Source organism: Rana temporaria, chromosome 2 (assembly GCF_905171775.1).
Source record: "Rana temporaria chromosome 2, aRanTem1.1, whole genome shotgun sequence".
Classification (NCBI taxonomy): Eukaryota; Metazoa; Chordata; class Amphibia; order Anura; family Ranidae; genus Rana; species Rana temporaria.
This window is the reverse complement of record NC_053490.1, coordinates 433,740,889-433,764,528: the sequence shown is the minus strand read 5'-3', so window position 1 is coordinate 433,764,528 and position 23,640 is coordinate 433,740,889. Positions and strand designations below refer to the sequence as shown.

Sequence of the window (23,640 nt, the reverse complement as noted above, 5' to 3'; positions counted from 1 at the left end):
AGGTGGCGCTTCCGTCGATTTCCGCGTATGCAAATTAGCTAGATACGCGAATTCCCGAACGTACGCGCAGCCGACGCAGTAAAGTTACGACGTTTCCGTTAGGCTTTTCCCGGCGTATACTTGCCCCTGCTATATGAGGCGCAGCCAATGTTAAGTATGGCCGTTGTTCCCGCGTCGAAAATTTATAAAATGACGTCGTTTGCGTAAGTCGTCCGTGAATGCTGCTGGACATAATTTACGTCCACGTCAAAACCAATGACGTCCTTGCGACGTCATTTAGAGCAATGCACGCCGGGAAATTTTAGGGACGGCGCATGTGCAGTTCGTTCGGCGCGGGGACGCGCTTCATTTAAATGAAACACGCCCCCTACCTGTCGAATTTGAATTCCGCCGGGTGATTTACGCTACGCCGCCGCAACTTTACAGGCAAATGGTTTGTGAATAAAGCACTTGCCTGAAAAACTTGCGGCGGCGTAACGTAAATCAGATACGTTACGCCCGCCCATTTTTACGCCATTCTACGAGAATCTGCCCCAGTCTGTAAAAAAACAGGGGCTCCCAACTTTATCCAATGCCCCTAATTTTTTTAGGCTTTACGGATGGATACATTGTTGTTGTTTGTTGGTTTCGTGAGCTATATGTGTTGTTTGTTGAAATATGTTTTAATAATTGTTGACTTTTGTAGAGAGAAGAGAGTTGGGATAGACCTGGTTCATGATGAAGTAGAAAGAGAACTCATCAAGGAAGTGGAGGTGATCCAAGGGGTGGTGGCATTACTGCAGAGGACTTTAGAACAAATCACAGAGCAGATACGGTGAGTTATTGTTTTTCGTCAAGCTTATTTGCCAATGAGATGGTGCAAAATGCAGAACTATAATTGTGATAAATCAAACTGTGGTCAGGCTGTGGATATTGAAATCTTTATATATTATTAAAAAATCTTTAGGCCCATCTCCATCAAATTTGTTTTCCCCCAGGCCCATTCACAAAGTTTAAACAAAAACCCTTCAACAAGGTTTTAGGCCTCATTCACACAGGGCATATGTGTGTGGGCAGTGATTACCCGGCACGGGTGTTCTGTGCATCCCTTTGCAGGCAGTCCCATTGCTATAAATTCGGATGCAGCAGCTGGATAGACACCCCTCCTGCTCCCAACGTGGCATCTGTGTAGGTAGACAGGGTCCTTATACACCGCTCAGTCTGCCATCATGTGACCCTCTGGGGCACCTATTCTGGGAGTGAAGACCAATGATTCACTAATGTAGTACAGGCCTGTCATCAACCAGTCTTCTTGTAATACCTTATCATGATGTATATATGCTGCTGATGGAGACTTTAGGACCTGTAGGAATGCGGCTAGATAGTGTGAGAAATCAATGTTTAGTGGGGGAGTGTAAAAGCCAGAAATCTGCTTTAAAACAAACCCTCACTGACCTCTGTAGTTGCAGACACTGTACAGCAATTCATCCTAGTACCGCGTACACACGGTCAGAATTTCCGACAACAAATGTTCGATGTGAGCTTGTTGTCGGAAAATCCGACCGTGTGTATGCTCCATAGGACATTTGCTGTCGGAATTTCCAACAACAAATGTTTGAGAGCAGGTTCTCAATTTTTCCGACAACAAAAGTTATTTTTGGAAATTTCGACCGTGTGTACACAATTCATGTGCGTTTGTTTGCTCTTAAGTTCACTTTAGTGTGTTTTTTACTGAAAATTTGTGTCAAGTGGGGGGGCCAGTGTGTCAGGTGGAGGGGGGGGGTTTGGCAGTGTGACAGGTGGGAGAGCAGTGGGACAGGTGGGGGGCAGTGTAACCGATGGACAACTGGACACTCACTGGTTCAGACACTGGGCACTGTGTATTTGGCAACAGACAGCAATATGCTGTGGTTATTGGAAGCGGGGCCGAGTCTGGTATTCTGTATCTATGGATGCAAATGCTGGACTCGGGAGCGCAGCCGCACAGTAACCCCCTGGGACAGTGCTTCTCCTAGGGGATTTCCAGATGCCAGGAGGAGCCGTGAGAGCCCCTGGGGGACCCCAGAAGACAAGGTTCAGGGCCACTCTGTGCAAAACGAACTGCACAGCGGAGGTAGGTATGATATGTTTGTTATTAAAAAAAAAGAGTAACCTTTTAATTGGACACAAATCACACACATTTGTGCAGGCTGTACAACTTCCCCCCATATTTTCTGTAACAGATTAACTCCTATCATTGTCAGCTCCATCTAGTGACCAAAATTCGGTATCGTTTTCTGAATTATTCTAATGAGATAATATACCACATTTTGATACAAGTAAACCTGCACTAACAAGGGGTCAGGATAAAAGAGAAACTATGTAACATCAACACCATCATAGTGGGTGCAATCTGCTATTTGCAACTGGATAGTCTTACTCCTAGTGCTGCAATTTTATTATTTTACTTATTAAAGCGGGGTTCCAACCACAATTAGCATTTTTTAAATGTATGTCCTTTCATCATGCGTTTTTATAATATAAATCCAGTCACTTACTATTTTACAATCCGCCGCCGCTCCGCATAGTTATTCAAAAAAGATCGTTTATAAAACTATGTCCACACCGTTGTCATTTTGCTTGTGGGCATTGTGAAGCCCACAAGCACTTACTTCCTGGAAGTCTTGGATGGGAAGTGATAATTGGGTAGCACACTGCATTCTGGAAAATTATGACACCCATTTCCCAGGAGCATTAGAGGGAGATGATGTCAGGATCCTAGGTGATTCCAAAGGCAGATTTCGTGGGACCGCATAGCAACAGGTATTTCCAAATGAGTAAACTTTTTTTTTCTTTTTTAAGTCTAATGAGCACAATAATGAAAAAAAACATTTGGGATGGAAACTCCACTTTGTGGACTGGAAATATTGTCTGTAACGGACACAGGCATGCTGCCGAGACAGTTATAATCTTCGTGCAGGGGGACTACAAGGAACTGCATGGCTTGTCACAAGTGAAGGTACCACATTGTATTCTGAGCTCAAAGGGTTAACTGGACAAGTCTCTTTCATTGCTGGAATGCTAATGAACCCTCTTTTGTGTGCAGGTAAACAGCCCCCCTGTGAGGTGTATGCTGATGGGGATTATGTGTGAGTGATAATTGTTTTAAAGGTTAATTGAATTCTATGTGCCTGGCCAGGAAATGTTAAGTGGGGTGAGGTGCCGAAGAGTCTAGAAACTGGCCAAGTGATTAATTCAAGGAGATGTCATTGTTTCAGGGGGTCTGTGTTGAAGCCCCCTACTGGGAAAAGGGGAGGGCGGAAACTGTCATTGTTCTTGTAACAGTTGTAACCAGATATAAGCAGGTGAAATATGCCAAATAAAGTCAGTCTACTTGACCCTTCAAACGTAGCACGTCTCGTTTCTTGGAAGGGCGTTCGATGGGATATACCGGCGGTACCTGCATATCGCAGCTTGCCAGGGAAAAGGACGTCTCCAACGGCCGATACCCCTCACTACCAGTGGGTAGCCGTTACATTGGTTGGTAGCAGTGGGATGGTCCTTTTATCCAAAGAGCAAGTGCTGAATGGAGTCGCAGTACTCCAGGCTGAAAAGATCCACACTGAAAGATCTATTGGAGATTCGTGGTAGGAGCGCCAGCAACAGACCACGGAGGGAGCTGATAGCTGACCTGCTGGAGCTGGACGAAATGGATGGATCCATGGAAGGAACGGAGCCCCTTGCACCGGTCAGCAAAGAAGATGTAATTACTGGGATTGTACAGCGGAGATTATCCTTGTATCCAGAAACGTCCGTGGAACTAATCAACCAGCTGTTCCGGGAAGCAAGGGAAGAAATACAAACGAAGAGGGGACAAGAACTGGAACTGGTAAGAGCGAGACAGCCCATTACACCTGCAGTTCCTACCCCCCCACCTGCTGCTACAGGAAAGAAAATACCGTTCACTGCATTCAAAGCTTTTGTAGAAAGTGAGGAGGAAATCGATGGATATTTGGCGGACTTTGAGAGGCAGTGCTCACTACACCAGGTCCCACCAGACCAATGGGTCACTATTTTGTCGGGGAAATTGTCGGGCAAAGCCAATGAAGCCTTTCGGGCTCTCACTCCAGAGGATATTTTACAATACCAGCAAGTTAAAAAGGCGCTGCTAACCCGATATGCCGTAACGCCAGAAGCCTACCGCCGGCGCTTCCGGGAGTCCAAGAAGATGGCTGTGGACTCCCACATGGAATGGGCCAACCAGTTACAAAGGGTGGCATCGCTTTGGGTCCAAGGGTGCAAGGCCAACACCGGGGAGGAAGTATTGCAGCTGTTCCTAATGGAACATTTCTTCCAAGACCTGGCCGCAGACATACAAGACTGGGTACGAGATCGCCGGCCCGCTAACTTAAACGAGGCGGCTCGGCTAGCAGATGAGTACGCGGAAACAAGGAAAGTAAGCCAGGGTACTACACGGCTGGCTCATAAGGTAGAACCGCGTACTCCAACCGTCACCCCACGCCCACAGTTTCGGGCTCCAGTCCCACCACGTCCTCAGGGGCCTAGCAACTACCCCCGGGATTCGCCTAGGGTGACGTGCCATCACTGCAGCGACACGGGACATATTGCTCGTTATTGCCCTTTGAGAGCTACAAATAACAATTGGAGACGCACAGAACCTAACACAGAGGTCACTCCATCACGTCCCTCTGCGGCCCACTGCCTGGAGACCGAGGGGGGCCCTGAGGAATGTCTGGGAATTTGGTATGAGGCAGACCCAATACAAGCGGCCTCTCCGGATAACCGTCAGCATCACCGTCAGGAGGTACGAGTGAATGGACAAGTAGCACAAGGCTTAAGAGATTCCGGGACTACTATCACTCTGATTCAAAAACATCTGGTAAAGCCAGAGAACGTGTCCACTCGCACAGTTGCCGTCCGGGTCGCAGGGGGTGCTGTATTTCACGTACCCACCACCCGGGTGCACTTAGACTGGGGAGCCGGGTCAGGAAAGACCACAGTTGGTATCATGGACAACCTACCTGCCGAGGTGGTGCTGGGCAACGACATTGGCCCTCTGACTTCGGCTTATTTACCTACACCTGCTGCTGCTTGTCCCGTGACCACCCGCGTTGCTGGAATCAACCCGCTTGCTGCTGAGAACCGGGTAAGACTACCTTCCCCGACATGTACTGTAGATCCGGCACAATATCACAGTCTAAAATGGGAATGTGACAAGTTGGCCAGTGAGAAATCAGAGATGCAACGACACTATGTCACGTATTATGAGATGTCCCGTGGCTTGAACATTGAAATGCACAAACAGGCGGAAATTGTCAAAAGATTAAATGGGATTTGCATCCAGGTGGTGCCGTATCTGTCCCAAGAGCATCAGCAACAGGTTTTGGGAGCCATTGAGAGAGCAAAGCAAGTGACTGTTCCAGAATTGAATTCTATTCTTCACCGTCACCATCAGCTACCGACATGGTAAGCCAATGGGAAGGCCGACGGACTGTCCAGGCAAACGGAACTTTTACCCTAACAGCAGACCGGACATCCCCAAGTTGATCCGAAAAGGATCAATCCGGGTCTGCCGGAGTGTTCCACAAAGGGGGAGTAGTGTAACGGACACAGGCATGCTGCCGAGACAGTTATAATCTTCGTGCAGGGGGACTACAAGGAACTGCATGGCTTGTCACAAGTGAAGGTACCACATTGTATTCTGAGCTCAAAGGGTTAACTGGACAAGTCTCTTTCATTGCTGGAATGCTAATGAACCCTCTTTTGTGTGCAGGTAAACAGCCCCCCTGTGAGGTGTATGCTGATGGGGATTATGTGTGAGTGATAATTGTTTTAAAGGTTAATTGAATTCTATGTGCCTGGCCAGGAAATGTTAAGTGGGGTGAGGTGCCGAAGAGTCTAGAAACTGGCCAAGTGATTAATTCAAGGAGATGTCATTGTTTCAGGGGGTCTGTGTTGAAGCCCCCTACTGGGAAAAGGGGAGGGCGGAAACTGTCATTGTTCTTGTAACAGTTGTAACCAGATATAAGCAGGTGAAATATGCCAAATAAAGTCAGTCTACTTGACCCTTCAAACGTAGCACGTCTCGTTTCTTGGAAGGGCGTTCGATGGGATATACCGGCGGTACCTGCATATCGCAGCTTGCCAGGGAAAAGGACGTCTCCAACGGCCGATACCCCTCACTACCAGTGGGTAGCCGTTACATTGTCTTTTTAGAAGCTGCTTCTGTACGTAGATTGTTTTATGTAGTATATGTTAAAACAAATAAGTCAGCAGTGGCAGCTCCCTAATGAAGTCCCTAATGAATGCAGAGCTGTAATGTTGGTTCGCTCATTTCTCTTATACTTGCAGGCTGAGCCGATCCGCTAAGTACTTCCTGGAAAAGGACCTGAAAGACAAGTTCCAGGCTTTGAAAATTGATAATCATTGCAGGACATTCACAAACAACACTCCCGCCATCGGATATGCTTCCAATGTTGTGACAGTCCAGAGGTATACATACCTACATTTTAATGTTTCCATGTGAAACTTTTAACATCAGAGGTGAACAGTGATGACCATTTATTGCTGGAATTATGTTTAAAGCTCAACTCCAGGAAAATTTTAATGCACCCACACTGCAGGGGTTAACTGCTTGATTATTCTAGGGGAGATTAAAAGCACAGTTACGCACCCGATTCTCTGCTCCCCTGCAGATGGCTCTCCACCATGCCCCAGTGGTGGACTGTTCCTCAGCATCATCACATCCAATGAAGGGCTATGGACCCTGTTAGTCTTGATGATGCCAGGACCTTAGACTGCTGGAGCATGAGGGAGAAAACACTGCAGGGACTGGTCTGGAAGGGTGGAATTGTTTACTTAAAGAGGAGCTTCAGTCTCTGACCAAAAAATGTAAAGTCTGCAGCTACAAACAGTGTAGCTGCTGACTTTTAATATAAGGACACTTATACTTACACTTACCTGTCCAAGGATTCAGCATTGTCCTCGCCCAAGCTGATTCTTCAATAGGCTTCAAGTCCAGGCACTGGTATCTTGACTAAGGGAAACCCGCATTGAAACCTTGCGGCTTTACAGCCAGTTTCCTGCTGCACTTTGTGAACGGTCCTGCAGCCTTCTGGGATTTGTGATATGTTCCAGAAGGCTGTTGGGGTAAGAGGGGGGGAGGGGGCAGAACTTCTGCTTGGATCGCCGTGGTGATCTGATCGGAAAGGGGAGTGGGTATTTGTCAAAACCTGTTACCTGCGCTCCCCCTCTCCCACCCAAAAAAATAAGGGTGCCTACATACATAAGGGAATATTTTCACTACACAGTGAATTTTCCTTTTTAGAGACAGCGCACAACATGATATAGACAAAGACTATGGACATGATAAAAGAGATGGTAAGAGACTGTAGACAAGTGGCGGCTGGTGCTCCTTCGTTTGGGGGGTCGGCAGACAGACCTGATTACAGACCCCAGACCCCCCCCCAGGGATGTCTTTAACATTGATTGGACCCTGGGCAAACATTTTCTTGGGCCCTCCCAAATCCACTTATTATCTATTTGCGGGCAGTGCGTACTCAAAGGGCAGCTGCTTTGGGCCCCACAACAATGACTGGGCCTGGGGTAGCAGCCCATTTTGCCTTGCATTAAAGATGGCCCTGCCCCCCCCGTCGCTCCAGCCTGCCACCCCACACTAACCCCCCCCCCCCCCACCACCACCTGTCACTGCAAATGCAAAACTATCCAATAATGTAAAACAATAGAATCCAGCAGCAGTGGGTTACTTACCTTTGAGGTGGGGGTAACCTGCAGCTCCTGCTTCTCCTGGAACACAGGAATCCCACTGTCTCCCCTGCATCTAGACTGAGTCCGCAACACCAAAGCTGTGTTCAGTGTAAGAGAAGAGGGATCTGCTTGCTGAGGTGGCGGCGGCTTTCCCCCTCCATTTCCTCCGTGTCCCGGCCGTTATTTCTCCTCCCGGCCAATTGGGTCTTCAGACTCCCAGCCAATGGAGTCTTAGAAACAGCAAGACATTAGCGAATATTAAAGTGGTTGTAAACCCACAGAAAAAAAGCCCCTGCATGACGAGGGCATAATCAGCTAGTATGCATAGCATACTAACTCATTATGAATTACTTACCTTACATCGAAGACCCTGCAGCGGTCCTCGTGTCCCCCCCCCCCCTCCCTTTGGTGACATCTCTCCCAGAGTGACTTCCGGGTATCATGGGCTCCGGCGCTGTGATTGGCCGGAGCAGCGATGACATCATGCACACGGGAGCCGCCGGTAACAGCACACAGACTGAAGCAACGGCACGTATGTGCCGTTGCTTCAGTCTGTAAGGGTTTACAACCACAATTTGCTAATGTCACACAACAGGGTGAGCTCAGGGGGTAGTGCTTTGTGCCCCAAGCCCACCATTTTTTAAAGCCAATTAGAGCTTCAGGCTTTAATCATGCGCTTCTAAAAAAAAAAAAAAACATCCATTGAAGTCCAGCGCCCTGCATGTAGATTAGGGACCGGGCGCATGGATTAGGGGTGCAGAACCCCTGCGCCCCTAATGAGCGTCCGCCACTGCTGTGGACATAATACAGAAGATGGACAGAGACTGTGAGCATGCTGCAGGAGTCTGTGAACATACTATAGGAGTTGTTGACCGAGGACATGCTTCAGGAGACAGTGATAGACTGGAGACATATTACATGAGACTGCTAGAAATCACTTCTAGGGTAACAGTGGAACACAAATTAGTGTCTGCAGGGCTCCCAAAGGCTGCACAAAAAGTGCAAATAGGTTGGGTTCCAGGGCTCTAATATAACCTCTTGGTATTAGGTAAACTAAGCATTATTTTTACATTTCCAGCTCAGTCAACCCAATTGAATGGGAGGAATTCAGCAACACAAACATTGTGAAAGCAGAGAAGCAGAAAAATAGCTCCGTAGCACTTCGGACCCTTATTGACAGCATCTTGTCTGAAACAGCCAGCGATATGCGCAAACAGTGTGATACTGTCAACGTTGCCCTGAAAAACCGCGTCGCAGAGACAAAGGATGCAAAAAATAAGTTGGAAGTGCACTTAGCTAAGGTAAATAGACTTGGTTTTGCACTCTAAAATTGTTGTATGATGCTAAATCATTTGATTACATTTTTCTTCTTCTTCTCAGTCCCATCCACTGCTGGGCAAGACTGGAATCAGCATTAAAATACTATTTCATACTTTGTTGCAAAAAATGTATGTCTACATGAATGCGGTGCAATGATGGCTGTATGACAATTCTCAGGCAGGTTTCCTAATGGTGATCATGCCTGTATAAGGTGTGTTTAAAAAACACTTGTGTCCCTCAGAAAAGTTACAATTAAGAAACAGGAACAGAGTATTATCACTTTAGGAGAGCAAGTGCCTGAACAAGGACATTTATGACAGAATCACCAGGTATACTTAAAAGAAAGTGGATTTAAAAATATTGAAAATTACTTCAGTAGTAACTTGGTAAAGCTTATATTAGATTTTAGTGATTTGATTTACATATACTTTAATACCTGGCTGTACATGTATGGTCAGGGTTGGGTTTACCATTGTAGTGTGAAAATATACTACAGCGCTATTAAAGCGGTAGTTCACCCTGACCCACATGATGTTACCATCGAGACAGGCATTGTAGCGCGAGCTACAGTATGCCTGTCCCGATTTTTTTAACCCCGTACTCACCTCGTAGTCGTCCATCGTAGATTCCGGCTCCCGCGGGGAATGGGCGTGCCTATGGAGAGGGAGGATGATTGACGGCCGGCCCTGGCACGTCACTCTCCCCGAAGACAGCCGGAGTAGGTCTCGGCTCTTCACGGCGCGTGCGCACAGGCTATGCGCACGCGTCGTGAAGACCAAGCCTATTTCGGCTATTTCCGGAGAAGCGTGACGCGCCAGAGCCGGCCGTCAATCATCCTCCGTCTCCAGAGGCACGCCCATTCCCCGGTATCTTCGATGGACGACTACAAGGTGAGTATGGGGGGAAAAAATTCGGGACAGGCATACTGTAGCTCGCGCTACAGTGCCTGATTTAAAGGTAAAAGAAAAATTTTTTTTTTTTTTCCTGTCGATAGGGTGAACCCCCGCTTTAAATAATTAATTCCAGGTGCACCTAAATTAAAAAAACAAATAATACAGCTGCTATCTGGGTGATACCAAATCAAAAACGTTAAAACATATATAATAATAATGATAAAACGTACAAACTAATCAGGGAGAAAAAATCTCCATATACTGTGAGATGCAACCAAGTCCTTAAATAGTGCACAGTGATTAGCAGAAATCCCAATCAGGAAAACACCTCCTTCAGTATGAATGCTGATCCAGCACTTCACCGCTGTGATCAGATGAACAGGCACTGACAGGCAGGTATTACATGAAAGAAAGAAAACCTCATTGCGCAATATTCGATGACAGATCGTAAATGTAATTCAGAGCATCAGCATATACACTCACGAATCCCCGCTTTCAATAAAGCATGAAACGCCGCTCAATATGCTGTTTCCTCAGCTCGATCCGATGCACTCGGATTCGATCGCAGGCTCCTCCCTACGCGTTACGTCACAGGCACGCGACTTACTCATGGGTTACCATTGTAGCACTCACAGACCAGTGCCTAGGGCAGAAAGAGTAAGAGCCGGTTCACACTGGGGCGGCACGATTTCGGGGGCGACTCGGCAAGGTCTCCTGAAGACGACTTCAGAGGCGACTTGCAAAATGACTTATGTATAGAAGTCAATGCAAGTCGCCCCGAGTCGTACAAGAACCTTTTTCTAAGTCGGAGCTACATGCGTCGCTCCTATTAGAACGGTTCTATTGAATAGAATGGGACGCGCCTGATGTGTCGCCCCAGTGTGAACCGGCTCTTAGAGAAGCAGCATAAAGTCTAAAATTTTACAATTTGTGATCATTTATTCCTTATTTTGTTTTTTTTCTTCTGTTACATTTATGACTAAATTCAACAAAAAAGCTGTAGGTAACGGGAGTATATAGGGGGTGTTGAGAAGATTCAGAAGGCTCCTCATAGATCAGAAAACTTACATTTTCTTTACTTAAAGCGGAGTTCCGGCCACAATTTCACTTTTTAAATATAAATACCCCTGTAATACACAAGCTTAATGTATTCTAGTAAAGTTGGCCTGTAAACTAAGGTCCGTTTTGTTAGGTTGTTACAGCATTTAGACACTTTATAAAATAGAAATTGACTGGGGCCATCTTAAATGTGGGCATCATGAAGCCAGACTGTATGACTTCCTGGATTTCAGCCTTGAAGATCTCGCACATGCTCAGTGCTGCACAAGCAGTGTCAGATCAGGTTTCAGCACCTGTGCTGTCCAAGTCACATGATTCTTTGAGACTGGGGAGTGCACAGACTCCTGGAAAGTTACACCCACTACATTCCCAGGAGTCTGTGCGGTGTAGGTTAGGAAGCATTAAGCACCTAAGTGCAGGAAGTGGGAAGATTAACTATTCTGCCTAGCAACAACACTTTGAAGGCATCAAAAAAAAAAAAAATTCGTAAAGGACTAATGACATTTTTTTAAAACTACTGATGTAATGTTATATTTATGGGTGGAACTCCACTTTAAAGAAAACATAATAATGCTGTGACAATAAAAAATATGTTTGTGACCCAACTCTAATCGCAATAAAGATGGTGACATAGCCAGAAGATGGCGCAGAAGAATTTTAGTCTGCCTGTCAACCTGCACCTAGCAAATAGGTAAGCATGCAATTATTCTTCATGCGAATTGTGGACCCAGGTCACCCAACATGCTCCCGGCTACCATGACTACCAAAGGCACTGAAGGACACCATTCAGGGTTCTGAGGTGTATTTTTTATATACTACTTTGATGAAAGGTTTATACAATTTTTTTTTTTGAAGTGTATACCACAATTATTTCTAAAAAGTAGAACAAAGACAGGGGCACATGCGATCAAATGATTTCAATGCCCATTAATTAATATGAGATTATCTTTTTCATAAGATCTATTTTCAAACATTTGTTTCTAAGGTTATGGATGAGATCACTTCACAGGAGAAGAACATAGAAAGCCTGAAGAAAGCCATCGCTGATAAGGAAGGTCCAATCAAAGTGGCTCAGACCCGCCTGGAGACAAGAACACTGAGGCCTAATGTAGAGCTCTGCCGAGACCCTGTACAGTACAGACTCGTCAGTGAGGTTCAGGAGATTTCCACAAATGTTGAAAGGTTAGAAAAACCTGATGTTCTCTCATGTGCTAGTTTTTAGCACACCAGTTCTTGATTTGTTTTCCATTATATTCAAGATAAACCCGCCGAAAAGTTGGTAATAATAGTTTTGGGCTGCTGTAAATGTGACAAACAACCGCTGTTTAGTGTATGCTAAATCACCTTTTATTAGTAGGACGGTACTATCTTTTCACTATTCATCTTTTGTGCTGTTTCAGATTAGCCAATGTGGACTTTTCACTAGGGGTCCTGAGGTCATCTGCTGTGATAATTTAACCACTTAAGGACCGCCCACTGTATATATACATCCACAGAATGGCACGGCTGGGCAGATGGACGTACCTGCACGTCCTGTACATCTACCCAGCCGTGGGTCGCGGGCGCGCGCCCGCGACCCGGTCCGAAGCTGTGGGACCCGATCGCCGCTGGGGTCCCGTGATCGGTCCCCGGAACTGAAGAACGGGGAGAGCCGCGTGTAAACACGGCTTCCCCGTGCTTCACTGTGGCGGCTGCATCGATCGTGTCATCCCCTTTATAGGGAGACTCGATCGATGATGTCACTCCTACAGCCACCCCCCCCTACAGTTGTAAACACACACTAGGTGAAACATAACCCCATTCACCGCCCCCTGTGGTTAACTCCCAAACTGCAACTGTCATTTCCACAATAAAGAATGCATTTTAGCCTAGGTTCACACTGCTGCGAATTCAAAATCGCGGTAAAATGCGCGATTTTACCGCGATTTCGCGGCCGCGATTTTGCCGCGATTTGGGCCGCAATTTAATGTAAATCGCGGCCCGAAATCGCAAAAAGTAGTACAGGAACTACTTTTTGAAATCGCAGATGCGGCGTCACACTGATTAGGACAGTGCCATTGCCGACAATTGCCGCCGATTTGAGATGCGATTTGACATGTCAAATCGCATCTCAAATCGTTCCAAATCGTATCCAGTGTGAACCAGGGCTAAAATGCATTTTTTGCTGTGAAAATGACGATGGTCCCAAAAATGTGTCAAAATTGTGCGAAGTGTCCGCAATAATGTCGCAGTCACAAAAAAAATCAATGATCGCCGCCATTAGTAGTAAAAAAAAAAAAAATTAATAAAAATGCAATAAAACTATCCCCTATTTTGTAAACGCTATAAATTTTGCGCAAACCAACCGATAAATGCTTATTGCGTTTTTTTTTTTTTTTTACCAAAAATATGAAGAATACGTATCGGCCTAAACTGAGGGAAATTTTTTTTTATATATATATATTTTTGGGGGATATTTATTATAGTAAAAAATATTGTTTTTCTCTTCCGTTCATAGACGGATACGGATACGGATACAGCATCCTTTGACAGTAGGGTTATATATCTCCTAGTGAAAGCGGATATAACCCTACTGTCAAAGAAGGCTGTGTCCGTCTATGAACTCAGAGAAATGGATTTTACGGTGAGTACAAAAATCCTATTTTTTTTTAAAATTAGGAGCTTTTCTGTATACTGGGGTTTTGGGGACAAGTGGACCCAAAACTTGATCAATCATTAGAGTATGCCAATTTTTATTGAAGATGTTTTCTATCTCTTTATATTGAGCATTGAAACCAGCGATGAAGCCAGTGACGGATGTTATTTTATTTTTTTGGGGGGGGTGGCAAAACAACCACCACAACCCCTCCCCTCCCTGTTGGTCAATCAGCGGCACCCTCCCTATCCAGACACTTACCCCATTGGATACAGGCAGACAGGCTCCTACGGGCAGCAGGTTGCGGCTCCTGGATCCTCTCTGCATCACAACGACTTCCGCTGTGCGGTTCCTCCCTCCTCCTCCTACGCGTCCAATAGGATCGCATGTCCTTTCAGTCAATTGGGTGGCCAGTGTCAAAACCCACTTCCTAATTGGCCGGGAGGAGGATCAGTGTTACAACAGCGAATATTGACTGTTGTAACACACTTGGGTGGGCTCGGAGCGCACTCTCTGCTAGGATTATTAAGAACCTCCAAAGTGACCCTATCTATTTTAGCCTTTTTCAACAAACCTATCCTTTAAAATTTTAGCTTGATAAGAGTTTTATTCTCATAGATCAATGCTAGTACATGTGCAGATATTTACTATCATTGATCTATGTTTTTATTGCTTTTTACTGCACTTTGGTACTGTTTTTGTATGTGAGCATATACAGTATTTTGCTGTACTTGATGAGGAGTCTGTATATTTTTTTAGTTCATGTAAGATGGTACCCTCCTTGGCTGTAATGGATAGAAGGGTTAAGTCCTGCTTTAACCACTTGTCCACTGGGCACTTATACCCCCTTCCTAACCAGACCAATTTTCAGCTTTCAGTGCTCTCACATTTTGAAGGACAATTACTCCGTCATGCAACACTGTACCCATATCACACTTTTGAAGGCCCTGAGTCTTTTGAACATGTCATTTTTTTCCCACAAGTTTTTGGAAAATGTGGAAGGAAAATGAAAGCCCATTTTTCTTTTACACAAAGTTGTCCATTTATAAGATATTTAGGGACACAGTATGTGCATACCACAAATTACACCCCAAAATACATTCTGCTACTCCTCCTTAGTATGGCGATACCACATGTGTGAGACTTTTACACAGTCTGGCCACCTTCAGAGGCCCAACATTCATGGGGCACCGTCTGGTGCTCTAGGGACATAAAATTACCAATTACATTTCCTGACTACCTATTACACTTTTGTGAGACACTGTAGGGCACTGATAAGCTCTCTAGTGGCACTGTTGTGGCCTGGATGAGCACTTATGTGGCATGGATGTGGCATGAATGACCACAGGTGGGGCCAGATGAGGCACGGATGTGGCATGGATGAGGCACGGATTAGCACTGATGTGGCATGGATGGGCATTGACAAGGTACAGGTGGGCATGAACTAGTCACAGGTTGGCATGGATGAGGCACAGATGGGCATAAATGAGGCACAGATGGGCAGGAACGAGGCATGGATGAGGCAAAGATGTGCACGTATGAGGAACAGATGGGGAAGAAAAGAGGCACAGATGGGCATGAATGAAGCATGGATGGGGCACAGATTGGCATGAATAAGGCACGGGTGAGTACTTGCTGCAGTCACCTTCCTCTCCTCGCTCGCTGTACTAATCGGTGTGTACAGCATGTGAGGAGAGGATAGAGCTGAACCAGACATGCGCCAGTTTGTTGACAAGTGATCGCTCTGTCATTGGACGAAGTGATCATGTGGTAAAGTGCCGCTGTCATTGGCCCTTTACCCCTCTGTGATGCGCTGGGCTCCGGAGGACCCGACGATCATGGACATTGCCGGGTGCATTCCCCAGGGGGCGTTTAGAAAGCGTGATTCTGGGAGGACGTCCCTGTGCGCCCTTCCAGAATAAGCCAACCGTGCTGTAGCCATCATTTGGCAATGGTCCGGTTGGCAAGTGGTTAAAGTGGAACTTATACTCACTGAATTAACTGTTTCCCAAAACAGTAAGGCCTCTTTGACACAAACGTCATCCGTTTAGTCACATTTTTTGCCAAGAAAAAAAATAATGAAAACAGATTCAGATTATGACCCCTTACACACAGAAGGGGCTCTGTTGGAGTCTTCCTGCTTAGCGGAGAATCTGTCTGCTGAGCCCCTCTGAGCAGCTGGATGGTTGGTTTGTGTCCGCTCTTTTAATGCAGAGTAGGCACAGACACAGCCTGCTCCCTTTTATGGGTGGCCAGATGTAAACGTTACTCCGATCTGCCAGACGAGGGGGGAATGGATTCCTATTCGTCTATTATTGGGGAACAGGATCAGATCAGATGTCTATGGACCTCAAGTCGCATCAAAAAGTGCAGGGACTACTTTGAAGTTGCTGCATCTTGAAGTCGCACAGATGTGAATGGTACTCATTGGAAATCATGGGGTACGACTTGTCATGTGATTTTGCAGTCCTGAGTTGAAGGACAAGTCGCACAATTGTGAAAGGGGCCTAAATGGACGTGGACGTAAATGGATGATCATTTGTTTACATCTGTTTGTCCATACAAATGACTTGCCGTCTGTGTATCTTCCGTCAGTAGACAGACAGAATGCTCATGTGAAAGGGGCCTTACTTTCAAGGCATGCCTCTGCTGATAACTGTCAAATTTGCCACTGTGCTTATATCCGTTCTCAACCGATTTTTTAAACCCTCAAATGGCTGGTGTCATAACTGATCACATGGGCAGCACCATGGCAACTGTAGATCACACAGAGGCTAAGATGGTGTCTTCCTGGGCTGGCAAGGATTGGAGGGTTTTGTTCCGCTTTAAGATATGGTCTTAGGGGCCGGTTGTAGCTATCTGTTCAAAATGCAATATACAAAAACCATAACGAAGGAAAAGATTGAGACCCTGCAATTGTTCCATATAATGTAATAGGAGTCATAACCCGTTCATATAAGAACAGCTCCCCTCCAAAAAGCTACTATCACTGGGAAAAGTATATTTCCATATAGAACAATTTGTTATCCAATCTGGTGGTGGGTTTCCTGGTGAAATATTGATAGCTCCATAGGCCCTTTAATAAGTTTGAGCTGAACCTCCCTCCTATTTTCGTGTATTGAATTTCTTCTTTAAACATATAAAAAATCAACAATTTTTCTTTTTGTTTGCAGACTACGTGAAACTTTGAGCCAAGCAGAAGCTGAATTAAAAGGCTTGATCCGTAACCAACTATCTTTAGAAGAAGAAATTCAGGTTAAAGAAAATACCCTGTACATTGATGAAGTGATATGTATGCAGATGAGAGAAGCTATATCGATCAACAATTTCTAATGTTTGTTTTGGCGGTAATTTTTCAACATACAAACCTAAAATAAAATATTCTTGTGCTGTGGCCAGTTGTCTTCTATGTCTACAATAAATATTTTTTATGCGGAAAGCATGTTAACCACTTCAGCCCTGAAGGATTTACCCCCTTAATAACCAGGGCATTTTTTTCAATACGGCACTGCGTTGCTTTAACTGGACAAATGCGCGGTCGTGCGACATTGTGCCCAAACAAAATTGATGTCCTTTTTTTTCCCCTCACAAATAGAGCTTTCATTTGATGGTATTTGATCACCTCTGCGGTTTGCATTTTTTGTGCTATAAACAAAAAAAGGCAGACAATTTTGAAAAAAAAAAACAATATTGTTTACTTTCTCCAATAATGCATATCCCAAAAAATATATATAAAAAAAAAAAAACGAATTTCTTTATCAGTTTAGGCTGATATGTAAATCACAAAAGGCATATATTGATTGATTTGCATAAAAGTTATAGCATCTACAAAGTAGGGGAAAGATTTAGGGACTTTTTATTTTTTTTATTGTTTTTACTAGTAATGGCGGGGATCAGCAAATTTTTTGCGGGTCTGCAACATTGACACTTTTTGGTGACCAGTGACACCAATACAGTGATCAGTGCTATAAAAATACAATCAAGGGGTTAAGTGTTCCCTAGGGAGGTGTTTCTAACTGTCAGGGGGATGCACTGACTGGGAGTAGAGAGAGAAATTGCTGTTCCTGATCACTAGGAACAGCTGATCGATCTCTCTCTCTCTCCTCCCCTGTCACAATGGGCATCCGCCTGGTTTACATAGATCCGTGTTCTGCCTCTCTTCACTGCGATGGTGGACATTGAGTGCGCCGGACCCTTGGGGGAGCTCCCATGGCGCGAGCCCACAGTACCACATAAACAGACTGACGTACAGGTACATCGGTTTGCACAGCCGAGCTGCCTTGCCTTAGTATATATGCGGAAGGCGGTCGACAAGTGGTTAATTGCTAAGATCATACTCACAGAGATGGTGTCTACCATACACCAGCTTAGCGATATGTAATTTAATGTTCTTTGGAATTTGTTGTCAATGATGACTCTTGTTCATAGCTATCATGCCTGTACATTTATATGGTTGCATTTCTGTTATGGCTATAAAAACAAAAAATGTTCCCCTCCAAAAAATGTTCCCCCAACTACATTGTGTAGCCCCTAATGTACCACTAAAATACCTGGCACCACAATGTCAGACGTGCAGTTCCTGCGTTAAACTCCTGTCCCGCACATCCTATATGGCATCGCAGCTAAAGCAAACCATGCAACAGTTCAAAAACAATAATAAGCAGTGGGTGTGATGAGGGATAGGGAAGAGGGATAAGGGTTCATTGGTCCAAAGATTTATTGAAAGGACAAAGACACACAAGGGGGAGTGGGGAAGGGGAAATCTTCTTATGGGCGTTCTCTTCCTCCTTAGAGTTCAAAAGGTTATAGTCTCTGGAGCAGAATGTGGACCGGTCTGCGACAGTCCTCAATGGACATCCTCTCCTGCTCGTGGATACATTACCCGCCATGCACCATCCATGTCCTCTTGTGTGAATGTCCCACAAAATATTCTGTTCAGCACACCAAAGTTTGTGATGGCTGTCTGTGGTACAAAGTCTTTCATTTCTGGTTCCAAGGCCCTCATCGGGTCCCATGCAAAGGAACACTCCCAAAAAACATCCAGAGCAGTTTCCTCCTTGGTGATGCAAAAGGGGCAGTGCCTGTATCCCATTAGTGTAGGGTGACCAGACATGCCCAGTTTCCAGGGACAGTCCCTGAATTGGGGACACTGTCCCCGGACCAAGTATGTCCCTGGATTGGATTCTAACAGGGAGTCGGGCAATTTCAAAGACAGTCAGTGCAGAATAAAAATCTGAATTACACCCCCCGCTCCTACTAGGTTAGGGGGGGTGTATTTTTTTTCCCATTATCTGTGCCCCTTTCTGATGATCATGTGCTGGTCAGAGTGAAGGAAATATTTCTTTCGGGTGCATGCCCATTCAGCTCCGCTCGCTGTCCTTCTGCCTTGGCTCAAGTCCCGGCCAGCCGCCTGCCTGCTTATCTCCTTGCTTTCCCTGGCGGAGTGATCTTCCTCCGCTTCCCACCCAGTAGTAGCCAGGGTCCGGAGAGTAAGACTTGACAGGCTGTGAGGCGGGCGATGGCGGCGACGAGCAGAGAGTCGCCGATTGCTGCCATTACTAGTAAAAAAAATGTCCCTGAATTTAATTTTATCTGGTCACCTTACATTAGTGGAAACCCCACTTGGATTGGCTTCCATGCCAGATCTTTGTGCCTGTTGGTGAGTCTCTTTGAAGAAACAGTCTCCACAGTGTCCCTGGTTCTAATCAACTTGTATATAGTCTTTGGCTTCCGCAATTTGGGCTTAATTCCATGTAGCTCATGCTCCTTGATAAACTTAAAAGTGTCCAAATAATACCAAGGAGTGTCCCGGCTGTAGCGGATGGAAGTGTCCCATTTGAGGGACAAGGAGGATCAGGTAGAAAAAACAGGACATGGAGTTTCCGCCAGAGTCCATTGTTCCATCAACTAAAGTCCTGCAGATGCAGTTGCAGGCACAGAACATCCTCAGTTGAGTAGCGATGTTGTGTATGCCCTTACCACCTAGATTTAAATGGGTAAGAGTAAACAGGCCACAGGATGGACTGTGGGTGTCTCGGAGTAGTGCAGTGCCACGTCCTAATTATAGAAAAAAGATTGGATGTTGGAGGAACACAAAAGTGGACTTTATGGGCACTAGTTGTTGAAAAGCACGAAAGGAATTATCACAAAGATTTGCAATAATTTACAAAGCATTTAAACCAAAATTGGTCCAAGGAAGACATCAAAATTAATGATGGCTAGCATGTGTATTGGTATTCAAAACAAGCTCTACATGTTTCGCGGATGTCCGCTTCATCGGGAGCTATTGGTATTTCTGGAATGAAAACAGGCTGTTATTGGTTTATACAAATCCGTTAATATACAAATAAATATTTAAAAACACTAGATATAGGATATCACGTGTGCAATAAAGCACCATAGAAAGCATGCAATTATAACCATGGTTGCCAAAGGAAGTCACCGATAGGACAGAGCGCTGTGGGGTCCATACTATTACTGGGAATCTCTGCACTACCCGAGTGTACTATTCTAGTACTTCTCTATTTTTGTATGAACCCATTTTCTTTATTACTCCACTCTTTTCTGGTGCGTCCCTGCATTTCCTCCCTATGGGCCCCACAGCGCGCTGTCCTATCGGTGACTTCCTTTGGCAACCATGGTTATAAATTGCATGCTTTCTATGGTGCTTTATTGCACACGTGATATCCTATATCTAGTGTTTTTAAATATTTATTTGTATATTAACGCATTTGTATAAACCAATAACAGCCTGTTTTCATTCCAGAAATACCAATAGCTCCCGATGAAGCGGACATCCGCGAAACATGTAGAGCTTGTTTTGAATACCAATACACATGCTAGCCATCATTAATTTTGATATCTTCCTTGGACCAGTTTTGGTTTAAATGCTTTGTAAATTATTGCAAATCTTTGTGATAATTCCTTCGTGCTTTTTATGTATTTTATAAATGTATCCACTGTATTGTTGATTCAATAACCCGTGTGGGATTGTATCAAAATAACCTTTTTTCAACGACTAGTGCCTATAAAGTCCACTTTTGTGTTCCTCCAACATCAATCTCTTTGCCCTTACCACCTAGAACATGACTGCCGCTTTACTCTGTCCATTGGAGTACCAGATAAAATAAAACACTGCCCTGGTGATGGCAGTACTGGTAAAATTATATGTACTTTCACAGGCCAGATTTTTGCTGTCCCAGCCACGGGGGTAGGAGTTAATGCCTTTCCTGGCTCTTCTGTCTTTTTGGCGGGTTCTTCTCTGGGTCCAACCCACTAATCCTGTGGTATATAAAAGACAGTGGCCTGGCACGAGATGCCCCTAAAGGGAGTGTGTGCCCAGTGGTGTGGTACCGGAAAGGTACTGGGGGAGTGTTCGGGGATGGAGAACCCAAGAGAGAAAGAAAGTTGAAAACGGGGCCCTGAGAAAGACGGAGAATGATACTCATGAAGAACAGAATGAGGTAATCATGACTAATGGGATGTAAAGTCATCTGAACCTGGAGTTTCCCCGAAGACACCAGCACTGAAGTATGCCTCTGAAGGACTTGCATCTGCATGAGAGTGCCTCTGAAGGGGTCTCCAAACTGCGGCCCTTTCCTTGCCTTTATCCGGTCCTTGGGGCACTAATCCTCTCACTGATATGAGACACTATTCTGACATCTAACACCAACAATGGGGCACCATTTCTTCTACTGACACCAATAATGGAGCACAATTTACTCCCTATATTACCAAAGATGGGGCACTAATCCTCCCAACCTAATACCAAATGTGGTGATGTTCACTCCTACTCATGCCAGAAAAATGTCCACTGCCGCTGACCATCGAATCGGCCCTCCTATAGTCTGAAGAACGGTAAACCGGCCCTTTGTTCAGAAAGTATGGAGACCCCTGACCTAAGGTAACAGAAGTTTAACTAGAAGCATGTCAATAGTGCGTACGTGTTATAGGTGAAACTGCCTCTAGCAAGGGAGATGTTGGCACTCCTACCGCCAGCGGTCTGTCTCCCAGAGCAATGGGAGTGGATTCATGCTGCAGAGGTTCCCGTCCTGTACAGAGGTTCGTGAGTTAGGCTAAGTGCATGTGTGGAGTCCGTGCAGAGTGCATAGGGGGGCCCACTCCGCTACTGGGGAACAGTAGTGAAAAACTCTGGACAGGGCTCAGCATGTCCCTCCTAAATGTAGATTACAGAGAAGGTGTGCACTGTCATGGGGAACAAAGAGTTAACTAAAGAACAGTTGCAGTGCAAGTGTACACGGTGTATGTTCATTTCTAACAGTAGAGGCCTGCCTTAAGGTCAAGTATTTCCCCACGACAGCCTAAGGCTTGTCCCGGGTGCATGGATGAAAACAGCACAAAGCAAAGTAACCCCATGTGTAGTAAAGTGACTCTGTACAAGGTGCCTAGCATAGCCCAGAACTCTCCCCGTGGTAGGCCTCTCATGTGACCCTTGCTTGGCTCGCAATGAGGAGGGAAACATGGAGGACAACCACCACCCACCTGCCCTAACAAGTATTGTAGCTTTAAAGTGGATGTAAAGCTGATTTATGAAGTTTGACCTAGTCACATATATCTGTGGTGTTTTATCTCTCTCCAAAGCAATGAGTCCTGTGTTTTTATGCTGCTCCTTTCTTCTGTTCTCAGCATGATAACTTCTGCCAAGTTCTCTTAGACAGGAGATAAAAGCAGCTGAAAATTTGTGTCGAGGGAGATTGCTATAGATTATCGGAGAGCTGGTCTATTCACAACAGCTCTGAAAGTATCTTCAGCTGAATGAGGAAATGAAAATTCTATGTTAGAATTCTAAAGAATATAGAAAGCTGAAGACAGCAGATAATACATGTAAAACTTATGTAGGGAGATTTGGTTCATCTCTGTGAATCAACTGAGACTGTTCACTTCACTGGATATAGGAGAGGGTTTAAATCAACTTTGAAGAGGAGTTCCACCCAAAAGTTGAACTTTCACTTTAAGGCCCCCCTTGGCTTCTGTTTGTGAAACAGAGCTGTTGGGGAGGAGGGAGCAGTTACCCACACTGGTCGTCTAGGCGATCGGAAGCAGATGCTCTCCCTTCTGAAACATAAGCCAGGTCCTAGACTTCGGGCCAGTGACAGACCGCAGAGTCGTTTGCGCATGTGCAGTGGGCACCCGGCTGTGAAGCCGCAAGCTGTCACAGCCGGGTGCCTATAGTAGAGATGCCAGCGCCGCCGAGGGAGGACACAGTGAAAACACAGCATGGGTGAGTACACCACTGGAATGTGGGACAGGTAAGTGGCTGTTTATTAAAAGTCAGCAGCAGTGGTGGCGTGTCCATTAAGAGTGCATGGGCACCGTCCCCTCTATGTAAAAAAGGATAGATTCATGCATGGCATGAATCTATCAATCGCCGCTGTAGCCACCCCCTATGTAGGCATCCGGCCCCTTTTCGGACGCCGGGCGCCAGAATTACATAGGCTCTAATAGGCTTCAAAAAAGGTGGACTTGGAGCTCAGAGCATTGCGCTCGCAGCCCACCCAGGCGCGTTAGAAAAGCAAATTAATATTTCCATTTCTAACACTGAATCGCCTCTCAGACAATCAGGAGGCACGGGTCTAATAGTGAGTGAGTAACTTTTATATAGCGCTACAAATGCGAACTAAATCGCCTCAATGCACTTTTCATTCAGTGTCGTCCTGATCCTTCAAAACAGGTGGGTCTTAAGTTTTTTCCTGAAGGCCAGAAGGTTTTTTTCCATGCAGATGTTCGTGGGTAGAGCGTTCCATAGCCGTGGTCCTTGGACTGCAAATCTTTGCTTTCCTTTAGATTTGTAGCGGGTCTTGGGGATGTGGAGGTGGTTTTGGTTAGCTGACCGGAGGGCGCAACTAGGGGTGTAGGGTTTTATTTTCTCGCATAGGTATTAAGGAGCATTTCCTTGTGTGCATTTGTGAGTGAGGCAGAGGGTCTTGAATGTAACCCGATCCTTTACGGCTAGCCAATGTAGGGACC

General features: G+C 45.5%; 1 protein-coding gene across 2 annotated transcripts in view; it reads left to right on the top strand.

The window, feature by feature from the left end:
- Positions 1-17,047, top strand: part of TEKT1 (tektin 1) — a 41,994-nt gene extending 24,947 nt beyond the window's left edge. For both annotated transcript variants that reach the window (XM_040338342.1, XM_040338341.1), the window contains exons 4-8: positions 686-814; positions 6,331-6,471; positions 8,825-9,047; positions 12,004-12,200; positions 16,827-17,047. In XM_040338342.1, the coding sequence (XP_040194276.1) occupies positions 686-814; positions 6,331-6,471; positions 8,825-9,047; positions 12,004-12,200; positions 16,827-16,986 (850 nt within the window). In that variant the 3' untranslated portion in view covers positions 16,987-17,047. The remainder of the gene's footprint in view (positions 1-685; positions 815-6,330; positions 6,472-8,824; positions 9,048-12,003; positions 12,201-16,826) is intronic.
- The last annotated feature ends 6,593 nt before the right edge of the window (positions 17,048-23,640 follow it).